General features: G+C 36.5%; 2 protein-coding genes across 2 annotated transcripts; both read left to right on the forward strand.

Moving 5' to 3' along the window:
- Positions 1-128: 128 nt before the first annotated feature.
- Positions 129-4447, forward strand: LOC117599973 (polymeric immunoglobulin receptor). The gene is given in 8 exon segments (XM_053227447.1): positions 129-223; positions 404-715; positions 818-1068; positions 1071-1131; positions 1209-1269; positions 2059-2081; positions 2171-2210; positions 4095-4447. Coding segments are annotated over 8 exon segments (819 nt in total). The 5' UTR covers positions 129-186; the 3' UTR covers positions 4129-4447.
- Positions 4448-9720: 5273 nt separating this feature from the next.
- On the forward strand, positions 9721-15861 carry LOC117599970 (CMRF35-like molecule 1). Its single transcript, XM_053227443.1, has 12 exons — positions 9721-10033; positions 10217-10537; positions 10640-10948; positions 11021-11093; positions 11886-11908; positions 11998-12037; positions 13600-13694; positions 14302-14351; positions 14717-14779; positions 14895-14966; positions 15120-15199; positions 15287-15861. The coding sequence occupies exons 1-11, from the start codon at positions 9997-9999 to the stop codon at positions 15174-15176; spliced, it is 1140 nt and encodes a 379-aa protein (XP_053083418.1). The 5' UTR covers positions 9721-9996; the 3' UTR covers positions 15177-15199; positions 15287-15861.
- The last annotated feature ends 815 nt before the right edge of the window (positions 15862-16676 follow it).

Raw genomic sequence — 16676 nt, forward strand, 5'->3', positions numbered from 1 at the left:
CTCGCTGTTGAAGTTAATAAGACAAAAAAAAAGTCACAAAGTTAAGGCAGGCTGTGGTTTTAGATGACATCGTAATGTTAGCAGGAAGAGGAACTGCTTGAGCTGCTACAGACACAGTAACATCTTCACACAGAAGCAGGACTCAAGAAAAGCTCACAATTTTTTCAACATCAGAACAAGTTTAACATGAGCTGCTTTTTCATTTTTATTCTCGTCATTTCCAGTAAGTACATTTCTCTTGCATGCTTTTATCCTATTTTACATTCATATGCAGAGTAAACCATCGATACATAAAAACCTAAAGTATTGAACTAATTTATCAACCATCAGTAATATCTTGTATTACCAAGTATTAAATATTTTATTTTCACTGAATAATAGTGTTTTTCTGTTCTGTATGCAGGTGCTGTCTGTCAGGCATCAAGGCAGTTTAGTCTTAAAACTGGAGCATCTGTCACTATCCCATGTCATTATGATAGGAAATATATACAACATAAGAAATACTGGTGCTATGGAGGAACATTCGATTTCTGCACAATTCAGGCGTATACCAATAATACAAAGGGGAACGTGACAGTGACTGATTACCCAGCTGAGAGTCTCTTTACTGTGACAGTGAATAATCTCCAGACAGGAAATACTGGATGGTACTGGTGTGCTGTAGAGATAAGTGGACCAGACGTTAGAGAATACCTTTATATTACAGTGAAATCAGGTATTAAGTTACAAACTGCAAATAATTAGTGAAATTAGCATTTTTTAAATGTTGCTAAAGATTAATCATATATCATTGACTATATACAATATTTGTGTTCAGATCCTGATCTGTCTGTGAGGAACAGCAGAGTGAGAGGTGAGGAAGGAGGCAGTGTCACAGTCCACTGTTTCTACAGCGCTGCGTATCAGAATACACAGAAGCAGTGGTGCAGATTGAAAGATGGACGCTGCAACACATTTAGGAAGACTGCCACATCCCAGAATTCAGCAGTGCACATCAGTGATGATGGGAGAAGATCCTTCAGTGTGCAGATGAGTGGACTGAAGAAGAGTGATGCTGGCTGGTACTGGTGCAGTGCAGTGCAGGAGATCTGCAGGTTCCTGTTCACATCAGTGTCCATGATCCACCTCCAGGTATTATCACACACACTGATCCCTACTTTAACACATGATGAGATGGAAATCACACTGATTACTTTTCTTTTTCTTAGTTGTGACTACAGCAGTGACTACAGCAGTGACTACAACCACTCGCCATGTCAGTACTTACACGTAAGTAGGAAGGCTCCATTTTATTTAGACATGCTGTTGTTCTCTGCAGTTTTACAGATTTCTCTATCCATTAACTCATTCATTAACTTATTCAAAGAAGACTGTATGCTTAATGTGCAAAACAAACACTCTGTTATTTAATCTTTTCACAAGTACATAAGACCATTTGACCAGTACATGAGATATTATCTTGCTAGATCTATTTTCTCCTGTCATAAGAACTTACACTCACTGACCACTTTATTAGAAACACCTGTACAGCTGCTTATTCATGCAATTCCATAATCATCCAATGCATGAATGTGTTCTTAATAAAGTGTCTGGTGAGTGTATAATGTGTTTTTTATGAGTCTGTGATGTGAGTGGATTAAATTGTATATTAAATTGTGAGCTTGAAATGGTCAATTATAAAGCATGAAAATCTTGCACATTGATTAGGATCCTGTAGCCACAATAAATGAAACTGCACATGGTTTACTACATTGTGCAGAAGAAAAGATGAACAGTTTTAGTGACCTTTCCAGGCTTCTCTATGCATTCTCTATGCAAGGGTTTTCAAACTAGGGGTCGCTTGACTTACAAATGTAAGAGGTAAATGGAAAATAAATTGGAAAATGACCAAATTAGGTAAAGTAAAAGAAGTGCATATCAATATCTGTAAAATCTTTCTATATACAATGTAAGAAGACAAGGGACTGCACTCACCATGACCTTATGTATGTGTATGAAGGAAAACATTTTAAGTGGTCAAGATTTACTTTCTGACTTTTTCTTTTATGTTTTAAACAGATCTGTCTCGAAGCACAATTCAGGTAGCATCAGATGTACATATTCAAGAGAAAATTAGTGCAACTGTTCTTCTTAACACGTGTTTCTAATTTTAATTATTTCTCACCCACAGCAGCATCTGTGACTGCAGTTTCTAGCAGTGATGAAACCAAGTGAGTGAAAACACGCATTTATTCTTTCTTGTAGAACATGTTGAACACTTTAGGCTATGATGTTGTTCTCTGCACTTTTACAGATTTGTAACTTTCTTGTTTTAGTCAAACATGAACATGTGCTTAGTGTGCAAACCAAACACTGCAGTATTTAAGCAGGGTGGTCGTAGCTCAGTGGTTAAGATATCTATAGGAATGAGAAATTGAATTCTGATATCATATTATAGTTCATAATAATGTGCACCTGGGGTGCAAAGTAACAAAATACATGTACTCTAGTTACAGTACTTAAGTACATGGTTCACTGTAATGGTACTTTTTTGATTATAATTAAATCAATCAAAGTCCATTTTTTTACTTACATTGTGAAGTACATTTACTGTTTTTTTTTTAAATAAAATATTCAACTTCTATTCGATTTCAAGACCCAATCAAAATGAATCCTTTCCTATATACATACATACATACATATACATATATACATACCAGCCATAACATTATAACCACTGACAGTTGAAGTGAATAACATTGATTATCTCACTACGATGGCAAACGTCAAGGGGTGGGATATATTAGGCCGCAAGTGAACAGTCACTTCTCAAAGTTGATGGATTGAAAGCAGGAACATTGGGCAAGCATTAGGATCTCAGCAACTTTGACAAGGGCCAAATTGTGATGGCTAGACGACTGGGTCAGAGCAGTTCCAAAACAGCAGGTCTTGTGGGGTGTTCCCGGTATGTAGTGGTTAGTACCTACCAAAAGTGGTCCAGGAAAGGACAACCAGTGAACTGGTGGCAGGGTCATGGGTGCCCAAGGCTCATTGATGCACGTGGGGAGCAAAGGCTAGCCTGTCTGTTCCAATCCCACAAAAGAGCTACTGTAGCACAAATTGCTGAAAAAGTTAACATTGACTATGAAAGAAAGGTGTCAGAACACACAGTGCCTTGCAGCTTGCTGCGTATGGAGTTGTGTAGCTGCAGACCGGGCAGAGTGCCAATGCTGACTCCTGTCTACCACCAAAAGCACCTTCAATTGGCACTTGAGCATCAGAACTGGACGATGGAGCAATGCAAGAAGGTGGCCTGGTCTGATGAATCACGTTTTCTTTTACATTATGTGGATGGCCGAGTGTGTGTGCGTCACTTACCCGGGGAAGAGGTGGCACCAGGATGCATCATGGGAAGAAGGCAAGCCGGTGGACACAGTGTGACGCTCTGGGCAATGTACCACCTACCTAGACATTGGTGCAGACCAAGTTCATCCCTTCATGGCAACGGCATTCCCAAATGGCAGTGGTCTGTTTCAGCAGGATAATGCGCGCTGCCACACTACAAAAATTGTTCAGGAATGGTTTGAGGAACATGACAAAGCATTTCATTTCATTTTTAATTTTAATTCAACAAACTGTGAATGTAGCCTTTATTACTTAATGTTTGTAAAATGATTGAGTCTTTTTGTTGTTGTTGTTGTTGTTGTTGTTGTTTTGAGTCTTTTAATGCTGTTGGATTTTATATATATTGAAAAGTTATATACCGTGTCATTGGGGGTCGTGTCCTAATAGCAATGTAGTTCAAGTCAGCAAGGCCAGTCCAGATGCAGCCAAAAACACTGTTTAAGAGATCAGGTAAGAGGAAGAAATGATTATGTTTGGACCTTCCATATCAGTGTTAGAGACAGACACAAATTATGTGACCTAGATCCCTTTGCAATGGTTTGTGGCTCCAAATGACTGGGTTCTCACATTGTGTCCTTTTGGTAAATAAGACATTTATACTCTTTCTGATAGGGAAACTGCATAGAATCTTGAAGTGAATGTAAGTGTGACACCTCAGCACACGCTGTAATATACACTGTGATTGATCTCTGGTGTGTTTTATGTTTCAGAAAGCCAGAGGAGTTCTGTATAGCACATAACTGAAGGATGTGATCTTGGTGGCATTGAGAACTTAAGAAGCTGGCACGCTCAACTTACTCATTTATTTTTGTAAAAACAGCACTGTCAGTCGTGTGTTATTCTTTACATATCATTTAGAACACAGTATTTTATCTCAGAAATTACAACTTCTTTACAGTGTGCTTTTGAAAAAACAGGATAAGAATTCCAAATTTCCCTTTTCTCTTAGTCAATGGTGATTCTCTGCCATGTAGCAAAAGAGCATTCCTTTTCTAAACAATACATGAACACTGAGTGAAGTTGCCATGTTATTAATTATAATAAAGCTTGTGTATTGCTTGTACATGTTTCTGTTCCTCTGGCTTTTCTGTATGAGTCTATATACACTGTGTGTATGTATATAAGCACATGATTCACAGTAAGGGTACTTTGATGAGTATAATTAAATCAGAGTATTTTTACTTTTACTTGAGTTTTTTTTAACAAATAAAATATTTTTATACAAATATGATATACTTATACTTTGAGCACCATTACAGAGTAAAAACAAGTAAATGTACTACACAATGTAAGTAAAAAAAAATACTTTGATTATAATCAAAAATTTTGATTATAATCAAAAAAAGTACCATTATAGTGAACTATGTGCTCAAGTACTATAATGAGAGTACATGTAGTTTGATACTTTCCACCTCTGCCTAGCTGGGGAAAAAAATAGGGTAAGAAAGGGCATAGCTATATAAATCTATCTACATATGTACTATATATAGATATACACACACATACAGTAAGGTCCAGAAGTATTTGGACAATGACGGAGTTTTTGTGATTTTGCTTTTATACTCCACCACAATGGATTTGAAATAAAATAATCAAGATATGATCGAAGTGTAGACTTTCAGCTTTATTTTAAGAGATTCCACTAAAATATGGCATTTACCATTTTACAGCCATTTTAAGCAAAGTACTTCCATTTTTAGAGGCTCAAAGGTATTTGGACAATTGACTGACAAGAAGTTAACTGCATGGACAGGTGCGGTCCATTCCCTCGTTAAATCAAGACAAATGAAGCAGATAAAAGGTCTGGAGTTGATATCAGGTATTGAGTTGGCATTTGGCAGCTGTTCGACTGGAGCTACCAATATGAAGTCCAAGGAGATCTCAATGCAAGTGAAGGAGGCCATCATTAGGCTGAAAAAACTTAGACTTTGACTTTAGACTTTGCCAGAAAACATCTAAAAAGACCTCCCATGTTCTGGAATAAGATTCTTTGGACTGATGAAACCAAGATTAACGTGTACCAGAATGATGGAAAGAGAAAAGTACGGCGAAAGAAAGGAACAGCTCATGATCCAAAGTATACCACATCATGCGTCAAACATGGTGGAGGAAGTGTTATGGCATGGGCATGTATGGCTGCCAATGGAACAGGCTCACTGGTGTTTATTGATGATGTGACTGCTGACAGAAGTAGCAGGATGAATTCTGAGGTGTATAGAGCTATACTCTCTGCTCACATTCAGCCAAATGCTACAAAACCGATAGGACGCCGATACTGTACAGGTGGATAATGACCCTAAACACACTGCGAAAGCAACTCAAGACTTTTTGAAGCCAAAGAAAAGAAATATTCTTCAATGGCCAAGTCAGTCACCTGATCTCAGCCCAATAGAGCATGCTTTTCACTTGCTGAAGACAAGACTGAAGGCAGAAAGACCCACAAACAAGCAGCACCTGAAGGTGGCTGCAGTGAAGGCCTGGCAAAGCATCTCCAGGGAGGAAACTCAGTGGAAACTTGGTGATGTCCATGGGCTCCAGACTTCAGGCAGTCATTGACTGCAAAGGGTTTTCATCCAAGTATTAAAATTATGGTTATATTTACAATTATGTCACTTTGTCCAAATACCTTTGAGCCCCTGAAGATGGAAGTACTTTGCTTAAAATGGCTGTAATTCCTAAATGGTAAATGCCATATTTTTGTGGAACCTCTTAAAATAAAAATTCGATCACATCTTGATTGTTTTATTTCAAATCCATAGTGGTGGAGTATAAAGGCAAAATCACCAAAAGTCATTGTCCAAACACTTCTGGACCTAACTGTATATGTATATACATAAATATGAAAAGAAAAGGGACTGAAGTCACCATGACCCTGAATCCAACCAACAACAGCAAGACTAGTCTCCTACAGCCACACCACATAACCACAGCCGTATGACACGTTCAAATCGTCTACAGGGCTTTCCAGAGCTGCATCTCTTCCTCTCCCTGTTAGCGATATAGTGACAGCCAGGGCTTGTTTCTTGCCTTCCAGTTCAGTAATGCGCATCCACATTTCCACCTCATTTTTCCAACTCTCATATGACTTCTTTTCATCAAACTGTGGCGGGACCTTGTAGTTTCCAGCAGCCATCCTCTGCTACCAATGTTAAACTGTAATAATAAAAAAACAAAGACTTCGGTTCACCTCCTTTATTCCCAGTCTTCACACCAACTCGACTGATAACAACTACAGGAAAAACATGAATGCTCTCCCTCCAACCAAGAACTCCAGTGCCCCCTAGTGGACACAGAGCAATCTCAACTTAACAGCAGGATCATGCTAGTTGATGATCTACTATATTATTTGAAATGGACAAGACAGAGGTGTTGTGAGAATCCATTTGCTGGAGGTTCATTAACAAGAAATTCCACAATCCAAAACTCCATGTCCAAACAGGCCAGGGTCAAACACAATACAGTGTTTCCAAACCCAGAGGACAGATCCAGAGAGTAGTCAGATAAATCAGCCAGGAGTCAAACACGGTAATCAACAGTGTTTCCAGAATCAGTGGGCAAACAGAAAATGGGAAAATAGTGAAAAAAGGCAAGAGTCATACATGATAGGTAAATACAGTATAATGGCCTAGAACTTACAAGAATGGTAACAACTGGCAAGGCTTCACAGTCAGTGTATGTGACCATGTGCTTTATGTAGCCTGTAGACAGGACATGAGTGTAACAACTAAGGAAGAGTCTCTAAAATTTAGGTGAGGGTGCCCTCTGGTGGCAGATTATTATGGTTATGGTTATATTATTATTTTAACATGTGATTATCTGTTCTCTTAAGTGAATATAACTGAATTCAGTTGACTAAGAGTAACTTTGCTTTACTCCCTCTTTCTAACTTCCAGAAGCAGAGAATCAAATCAGAATCAAAATATCTCCTTTTGGTTACATTGCCTTAATTAGCTGCATTGATAATTATACCATATAAAGAGATGTGTGTGTGTGTGTGTGTGTGTGAATGTGTGAAACAGCCCACTTTTACAACTGAAGACTCCATTATATACAGCACTGTGGCTGTTTCTAAGCCAAAGATAAGACGGCAATCCATATTTCCATTTCCAAAATATATTAAATGAATTACTATTAAGAAGCATTTATTAATTATTATTAAAGATTTAAAAGAGGAATTAATTACCTCCACAGTCTTCAGCATCAAAAGATAATGAGCAGGACGTGACCTACAGCTTTGTAAAAATTGCTTCCAAAAATAAATCTGTGAGTAACTTCCTTTAAATGAAGTCTATTCCAGTACAATCCAAGCTAAGAATCTAAGTGTATAAACCCATAATAACCACTTTACTCACTAATATGCCAGGGACTAGTTTGATATTAAGACTCTTATTAGACTTTATTCATATCCTGTTCTAGATGTCTCCAAATAATGTTGATGATGAGAACATCTACAGTACTGTGGTTTACCAATAGGAGGTGTGTAATGAAAAATATATATACTTAATCCATTCAGATATGTAAGGGAAAATTACAAACCTTTCATCATAGTCACATGACCCTCAGTCATTCGGAAAGGACTAGTTTCCTTACTGTAGCTGCCACATGCTAACTGCTAAAGCTAACTCAAAACAATTCCTACTATCATCATTTCCATCCACACGGCACACACCAGTCCAGCTCTTAAATACTGACATGCGTATGCAACATAACACACTGAGGAACTTACACAACTGTATGAATATAAATGTATGAAAAAAAAAAACAATTGGTGTTTGCAAATAAAAAGAGCAATTCCAGGATCTAACATATCTATGTGTTCTTATATATTTCTCACATTTGCATATAAATACAAGGACCGACAAAGTGGTACATTTACATGTCTAATAAATATCTGAAGCATTCAGGTTTTTGTCCCTCATTAATATTTTACTTATAATAATAATTTAGCATTTTTTTGTTGTGACAGTGTTTGTCTGTGTGTATTAGTGGTTTTTATTTTAATTTACATTGCTGATGGGAATGAGTCATTAGTATACACTAGCATTTTATGGTATTTGAAATCATTTTAGGCTATGTTAATTTTTTTCAAATTATATCTTTTGAATTGTGTATGATTAAAAGCTAATGTTATAGAGAAGATTCCCAGGAATATTATTGATTTGACTATTTTTCAGGGAAAAAGACTTCGTTCTTCCTCTATTCTTCCTTAGCAGTCAATATATAAAAGCAATAAAACTTCATTGACTTTTGAATAGTTTTTTCAGAGTTTATTGCATAATTAAGGGTTCTTAGCCTCCTTTAAAAGGTCTACTTGGAATTCTTTCTGATAGGGAAATGGCATAGAAACTTGAAGTGAATGTAAGTGTGACACCTCAGCACATGCTGTAATATACACTGTGATTGATCCCTGGTGTGTTTTATGTTTCAGAAAGCCAGAGGAGTTCTGTATTGCACACAACTGAAGGATATGATTTTGGTGGCATTGAGAATTTAAGAAGCTGGCATGTTCAACATATTCAATTATTTTAATAAAAACAGCACGGTCAGTCGTGTGTTATTCCTTACGTATCGTTTAGAACACAGTATCCTACATTTCCCCTAACAGATCAATAAAGCACATCTATCTATCTATCTATCTATCTATCTATCTATCTATCTATCTATCTATCTATCTACCGTTCTATCGTTCTATCGTTCTGTTACAGACTAGTACAGAATTTAGTTTCTTAGTCAATAGAGATTCTCTCTGAAACAGCATAAGTGCATTCATTTTCTAAATAATATATTAACATTGGATGAAGGAATATGACATTGGGTTGTTGATTACAATAAAGTTTGTGTTATCCTCCTACACGTTTCCCTTTCTCTGACTTGCTAAATGTCTATATGAGATATGCTAAGGCGTTACTGAGTTACAAGATGCTCCGCTTCACTTTACTGACACCAGTTATCATTTTTTCCACATTTCTAGATAAAGAAATATAAATAGTTAAAAAGAAGGCAAAGTGTCATGGGTGAATCAGTGATGCATTTCTTCTGTCTGACTATAAAAGTATTCTTTAAATTCTGTGGTTCCTCCAGGTTCTTCATATACTGTATGCCTAGAAATATTGACAAAGAAACAGACATATCGAGTTCTGTCAGCTTGACAGTGTTTAATTTTAAAGAGAAATTTCACAGAGCCTTTTTTTTAAACCTAATAAGAGGAAGTCAGACAAGTTATTTATAAAAAATGTAAAATGGCAATGAATAGATGAACCTATTTATGGCTCTGGTAATGTGGTGTAAACCTTAGCTTAGAGTGACATGAATTAATAAACCTAGAAAAGCTCTACTGTGTGCCATGTGTCTGCATGGCAAGGTATGGAATGATGTCTGTTCCTCTTATAGCAGCTAGAAAAACTTGTTCCTTCATCATCCTCTCCTCTTCTTCTCTCTGTTGAAGTTAAGACAAAAAAGTCACAAAGTTAAGGCAGGCTGTGGTTTTAGACGACATCGTAATGTTAGCAGGAAGAGGAACTGCTTGAGCTGCTACAGACACAGTAACATCTTCACACAGAAGCAGGACTCAAGAAAAGCTCACAATTTTTTCAACATCAGAACAAGTTTAACATGAGCTGCTTTTTCATTTTTATTCTCGTCATTTCCAGTAAGTACATTTCTCTTGCATGCTTTTATCCTATTTTACATTCATATGCAGAGTAAACCATTGATACATAAAAACCTAAAGTATTGAACTAATTTATCAACCATTAGTAATATCTTGTATTACCAAGTATTAAATATTTTATTTTCACTGAATAATAGTAGTGTTTTTCTGTTCTGTATGCAGGTGCTGTCTGTCAGGCATCGAGGGAGTTTAGTCTTAAAACTGGAGCATCTGTCACTATCCCATGTCATTATGATAGGAAATATATACAACATAAGAAATACTGGTGCTATGGAGGAACATTCAGTTCATGCACAATTCAGGCGTATGCCAATAATACAAAAGGAAAAGTGACAGTAACTGATTACCCAGCTGAGAGTCTCTTTACTGTGACAATGAATAATCTCCAGACAGGAAATACTGGATGGTACTGGTGTGCTGTAGAGATAAGTGGAATATTGGACCCAGACGTTGGAGAATACCTTTATATCACAGTGAAATCAGGTATTAAGTTACAAACTGCAAATAAGTAGTGAAGTTGGCATTTTTTAAATGTTGCTAAAGATTAATCATATATAATTGACTATATACAGTATGTGTGCTCAGATCCTGATCTGTCTGTGAGGAACAGCAGAGTGAGAGGTGAGGAAGGAGGCAGTGTCACAGTCCAGTGTTTCTACAGCGCTGCGTATCAGAATACACAGAAGCAGTGGTGCAGATTCAACAATGGACGCTGCAACTCAGTGGGGAGGACTGCCACATCCCAGAATTCAGCAGTGCACATCAGTGATGATGGGAGAAGATCCTTGAGTGTGCAGATGAGTGGACTGAAGAAGAGTGATGCTGGCTGGTACTGGTGCAGTGCAGGAGATCTGCAGGTTCCTGTTCACATCAGTGTCCATGATCCACCTCCAGGTATTATCACATACACTGATCCCTACTTTAACACATGATGAGATGGAAATCACACTGATTTCTTTTTCTTAGTTGTGACTACAACAGTGACTACAGCAGTGACTACAGCATTGACTAGAACCACTCACCATGTCAGTACTTACACGTAAGTAGGAAGGCTCAGTTTTATTTAGACATGCTGTTGTTCTCTGCAGTTTTACAGATTTCTGTATCCATTAACTCATTCATTAACTTACTCAAAGAAGAACGTATGCTTAATGTGCAAAACAAACACCCTGTTATTTAATCTTTTCACAAGTACATGAGAACATTTGACCAGTACATGAGATATTATCTTGCTAGTTCTACTTTCTCCTGTCATAAGAACTTCCATTCACTGACCACTTTATTAGGAACACCTGTACACCTGCTTATTCATGCAATTCCATAATCATCCAATGCATGAATGTGTTCTTAATAAAGTGTCTGGTGAGTGTATAATGTGTTTTTTATGAGTCTGTGATGTGAGTGGATTAAATTGTATATTAAATCGTGAGCTTGAAATAGTCAATTATAAAGAATGAAGTAGTTAAATCTTGCACATTGATTAGGATCCTGTAGCCACAATAAATGAAACTGCACATGGTTTACTACATTGTGCAGAAGAAAACATGAACAGTTTTAGTGACCTTTCCAGGCTTCTCTATGCATTCTCTATGCAGGGGTTTTCAAACTAGGGGTCGCTTGACTTAAAAATGTAAGAGCTAGCTAGAGGATGGGAATTGGAAAATGACCAAATTAGGTAAAAAAGTGCATATCAATATCTGTAAAATCTGTCTATATACAATGTAAAAACACAAGCGACTGCACTCACCATGACCTTATGTATATGTATGACGGAAAACATTTTAAGTGGTCAAGATTTACTTTCTGACTTTTTCTTTTATGTTTTAAACAGATCTGTCTCGAAGCACAATTCAGGTAGCATCAGATGTACATATTTCAGAGAAAATGAGTGCAACTGTTCTTCTTAACACGTGTTTCTAATTTTAATTATTTCTCACCCACAGCAGCATCTGTGACTGCAGTTTCTAGCAGTGATGAAACCATGTGAGTGCAAACACATATTTATTCTTTCTTGTAGAACATGTTGAACACTTTAGGCTATGATGTTGTTCTCTGCAGTTTTACAGATTTGTAACTTTCTTGTTTTATTCAAAAATGAACATTTGCTTAGTGTGCAAACCAAACACTGCAGTATTTAAGCAGGAAGTGAACATGTGACTATTACATGAGATCCTTTCTTGCTAGTAGAAACTTTCTCATGTCACAAGAGCTTGTGCAAATACACAAGAAATAAATGAGTACCATATCTATAGGAAAGAGAAATTTAGTCCTGATATCATATTATACTTCAAAATAATGAGTAACAAACTACATGTCCTCTGGTTACAGTACTTAAGTACATGGTTTACTGTAATGGTACTTTTTTGTGTATAATTAAATCAGTGTATTTTTACTTTTACTCGAGTTTATTTTTCTTTACAAATAAAATATTCAGCTTTGCTGTAATTATTTTGGTCACCATTTCAGAGTAAAAAGAAGTAAATGTACTTCACAGTGGAAGTAAAAAAGTACTTTAATTTTATTATAATCAAAAAAGTACCATTATAGTGAACCATGTACTCAAGTACAGTAATGAGAGTACATGTAGTGTGATACTTTTCACCTCTGTCTAGCTAGAGGATGGGAATTGGAAAATGACCAAAATGACCAAATTAGGTAAAAATAGGGCTAAAAAGTGCATATGTTTATAAATCTGTCTACATATACAATGAAGAAAAGTGACTGCAGTCTCCATGACCCTGAATCCTACCAGCAACAGCAAGACTGGTCTCCTACAGACACACCACATAACCACAGCCATACGACACATCAGTAGATTCATTAAAACCTTCACTCACAAATGTATTCATACTCTACACATGCACACATACACATGGGCCGGATGACGGTGTAGGGGATGATCGTTATTGTTGTTACTGTTAATATTACTGCTGCTTTGCCACTATTCTCCATTATTATTAGGGGTCCAAGCACCAAAGGAAGAATGCTAAGGCCTAGAGACAAACCATTTTTTTCTGATGATTCTTTTGGTAATTTCAAACCAAACTGCAATTTGGACTATTAAGCTTCCCTCACTTAGATTTTCAGCTTACTTTTGCATTACATGTGAAACATAATTTTGTGAACTAGGCCTAGGATTATTTTATATACAATAATAATCAAAAACATGTTGAGATTTCAAAAAAAAAAAAAAGGGATGATGGAATGCATGAGTTCACATGAAACCCATGTTTAGGACAATTTCCTAAAGACATGTGCAAAGTGCTAAATAACAAACAAGAGTCTTAATGGTCCTCTGAAGAAAAAAATATACTTCATATTATAATAATTTGCATTCCATAGCAGGGCGGCGCTAGCAGGTAACACTACTGCCACACAGCTTCAGGGTCCCTGGTTTGAACCTGAGGTCTGGTTACTGTCAGTTCACTTTCTCCCATGTCTTGAAAATATGCCAGTAGGATGAATTGACTACTGAAGATGAATGAATGAATACTTTGCACTGCAACTGATTCAGCCTGTCTGTGCTAACACATGTGTGTCTATAGTGGGGGTGAGCCCGTGATCCACTGGTACCTGGTGGCCCTTATTTTACTACTGGTGATACTGGTCATCATCATCTGCATGCTAAGAAAGAAATGCAGTAAGTGTCCCTGGTGTGTCATTCTTTTTTTTTTTTTTTCGCAGCAGCAGGATCATGCTAGTTGATGTTCTATATTATTTGAAATGGACAAGACAGAGGTGTTGTGAGAATCCATTTGCTGGAGGTTCATTAACAAGAAATTCCACAATCCAAAACTCCATGTCCAAACAGGCCAGGGTCAAACACAATACACTGTTTCCAAACCCAGAGGACAGATCCAGAGAGTAGTCAGATAAATCAGCCAGGAGTAATCACGGTAATCAACAGTGTTTCCAGAATCAGAGGGCAAACAGAAAATGGGAAAATAGTGAAAAAAGGCAAGAGTCATACATGATAGGTAAATACAGTATAACGGCCTAGAACTTACAAGAATGGTAACAATTGGCAAGGCTTCACAGTCAGTGTATGTGACCATGTGCTTTATGTAGCCTGTAGACAGGACATGAGTGTAACAACTAAAGAAGAGTCTCTAAAATTTAAGTGAGGGTGCCCTCTGGATATTATTATTATTATTATTATTATTATTATTATCTGTTCTCTTAATTGAATATATTTGAATTCAGTTGACTAAGAGTAAGTTTGCTTTATTCCCTCTTTCTATCCTCAGAGAATCAAATCAGGACCAGAGAGAGGAGCAATGACACCACTGTTCACACAGTTAGTATTGTGTTTGATGTGTGGCGTAATGCAATCCAAAATCATGTTACCTTTTATTCTAGTACCTTTAGTACCTTTTAGCACTTTTAATGAACTGTCATTATAACAATTTCTCATCAGTGCTCTTGCTTAACAGTAAATGAAATTCTTTTCAGGCTGAGAGTGAGGGATCATACAGATCACTTGTTTTCATGTCAAACTGCAGTTTTTATTTAGTAAAGAGCCAAAATATCTCCTTTTGGTTACACTAGTTAATATTACAGTTACATTTAGGTGTGGCATTGCCTTAATTAGCTACATTGATAATTATACCATATAAAGAGATGAGTTTGTGTGTGTGTGTGTGTGTGTGTGTGTGTTTGAAGCAGCCCACTTTTCCAGCTGAAGACTCCATTATATACAGCACTGTGGCTGTTTCTAAGCCAAAGGTAAGACGGCAATCCACTGATCCATTTCTACATTAATTTCCAAATTATTAATAATAATAATAAAAACATTTATTAATTATTAAAGATTTAACAAAGGAATTAATTACATCCACAGTCTTCAGCATCAAAAGATAATGAGCAGGACGTGACCTACAGCATTGTAAACATTGCTTCCAAGAATAAATCTGTGAGTAACTTCCTTTAAATGAAGTCTATTCCAGTACAATCCAAGCTAAGAATCTAAGTGTATAAACCCATAATAACCACTTTACTCACTAATCTGCCAGGGACTAGTTTGATATTAAGATTCTTATTAGATTTTATTCATATCCTGTTCTAGGTGTCTCCAAATAATGTTGATGTTGAGAACATCTACAGCAACGTGGTGTGCCAGTAAGAGATGTGTATATAAGTATATAAGTAAGTATGTATATATACTTATCCCACTCAAATATGTAGGGTAAAATTACAAACCTTTCATACAGCAATTGTATTTATTCTCTTTAGAGATTGATGTCCTGTTTGGCTGGAAGGAAACTGTGGGTGGTGCCTCAGGGATCTCTACTGGGTCTCATGTTCATCCTCAGCATTATGAACAAACCCAATCAGGACAAGGACAACATACCTCACACTCATACCACTGACTTACATCATAGTCACATGACCCTCAGTCATTCAGAAAATACCAGTTTCCTTACTGTAGCTGCCACATGCTAACTGCTAAAGCTAACTCAATACAAGTCCTACTACACCAGCTATCATCATTTCCATCCACACGGCACACACCAGTCCAGCCCTTAAATACAGACATGCGTATGCAACATAACACACTGAGGAACTTACACAACTGGATGAATATAAATGTAAGAAAAAAAAACAATTGGTGATTGCAAATAAAAAGAGCAATTCCCGCATCTAGTATATCTATGTGTTCTTATATATTTCTCACATTTGCATATAAATACAAGGACCGACAAAGTGGTACATTTACATGTCTAATAAATATCTGAAGCATTCAGGGTTATTGTCGCTCATTAATGTTTTACTTGTAAATAATAATTTATCACTTTTTATTGTGACAGTGTTGGTCTGTGTGTATTAGCAGTTTTTATTTTAACTTTAGCATTAGATTTTTTTTAATGAAACTCCTTAAATGTATGTTAAATGTTGCATAAATAAAGATTATACCTCACCAGTGTTGAATTATTTATTCTGATGAACTGACATGAACTAACTCGTCTCACAGAAGATCTACAACATGAAGAGGAAGAAATTATGAGTAAGTAATTTGTTGTTGTTGTTGGTTTGAGTCTTTTAATGCTGTTGTTGACATTTCTGGTTGTGTTGCTGTTACAAATATCACTTCTAATGATCATTTCCTCAGTTACGACTGATTGTACAGATTCCTACAGTAAAGAACCCACGTGAGCACAGAAATAGTCTTATACATTGCTGATAGGAATGAGTCATTAGTATACACTAGCATTTTATGGTATTTGAAATCATTTTAGGCTATGTTAATTTTTTTCAAATTATGTCTTTTGTATTGTGTATGATTAAAAGCTAATGTTATAGAGAAGATTCCCAGGAATATTATTGATTTGACTGTTTTACAGGAAAAAAACTTCGCTCTTCCTCTATTCTTCTTTAGCAGTCAATATATAAAAGCAGTAAAACTTCATTGGCTTTTCAATAGTTTTTTAGAGTTTATTGTATAATTAAGGGTTCTTAACCTCCTTTAAAAGGTCTACTTGGAACTCTTTCTGATAGGGAAATGGCATAGAAACTTGAAGTGAATGTGGGACACCTCAGCACATGCTGGCATGTTCAACATATTCAACAAACATCTTTCACAGGGCTAGACTTTACACAGCTATATGTGGTGTTTTTTTTAAGC

Source organism: Pangasianodon hypophthalmus, chromosome 21 (genome assembly GCF_027358585.1).
Source record: "Pangasianodon hypophthalmus isolate fPanHyp1 chromosome 21, fPanHyp1.pri, whole genome shotgun sequence".
Classification (NCBI taxonomy): domain Eukaryota; kingdom Metazoa; phylum Chordata; class Actinopteri; order Siluriformes; family Pangasiidae; genus Pangasianodon; species Pangasianodon hypophthalmus.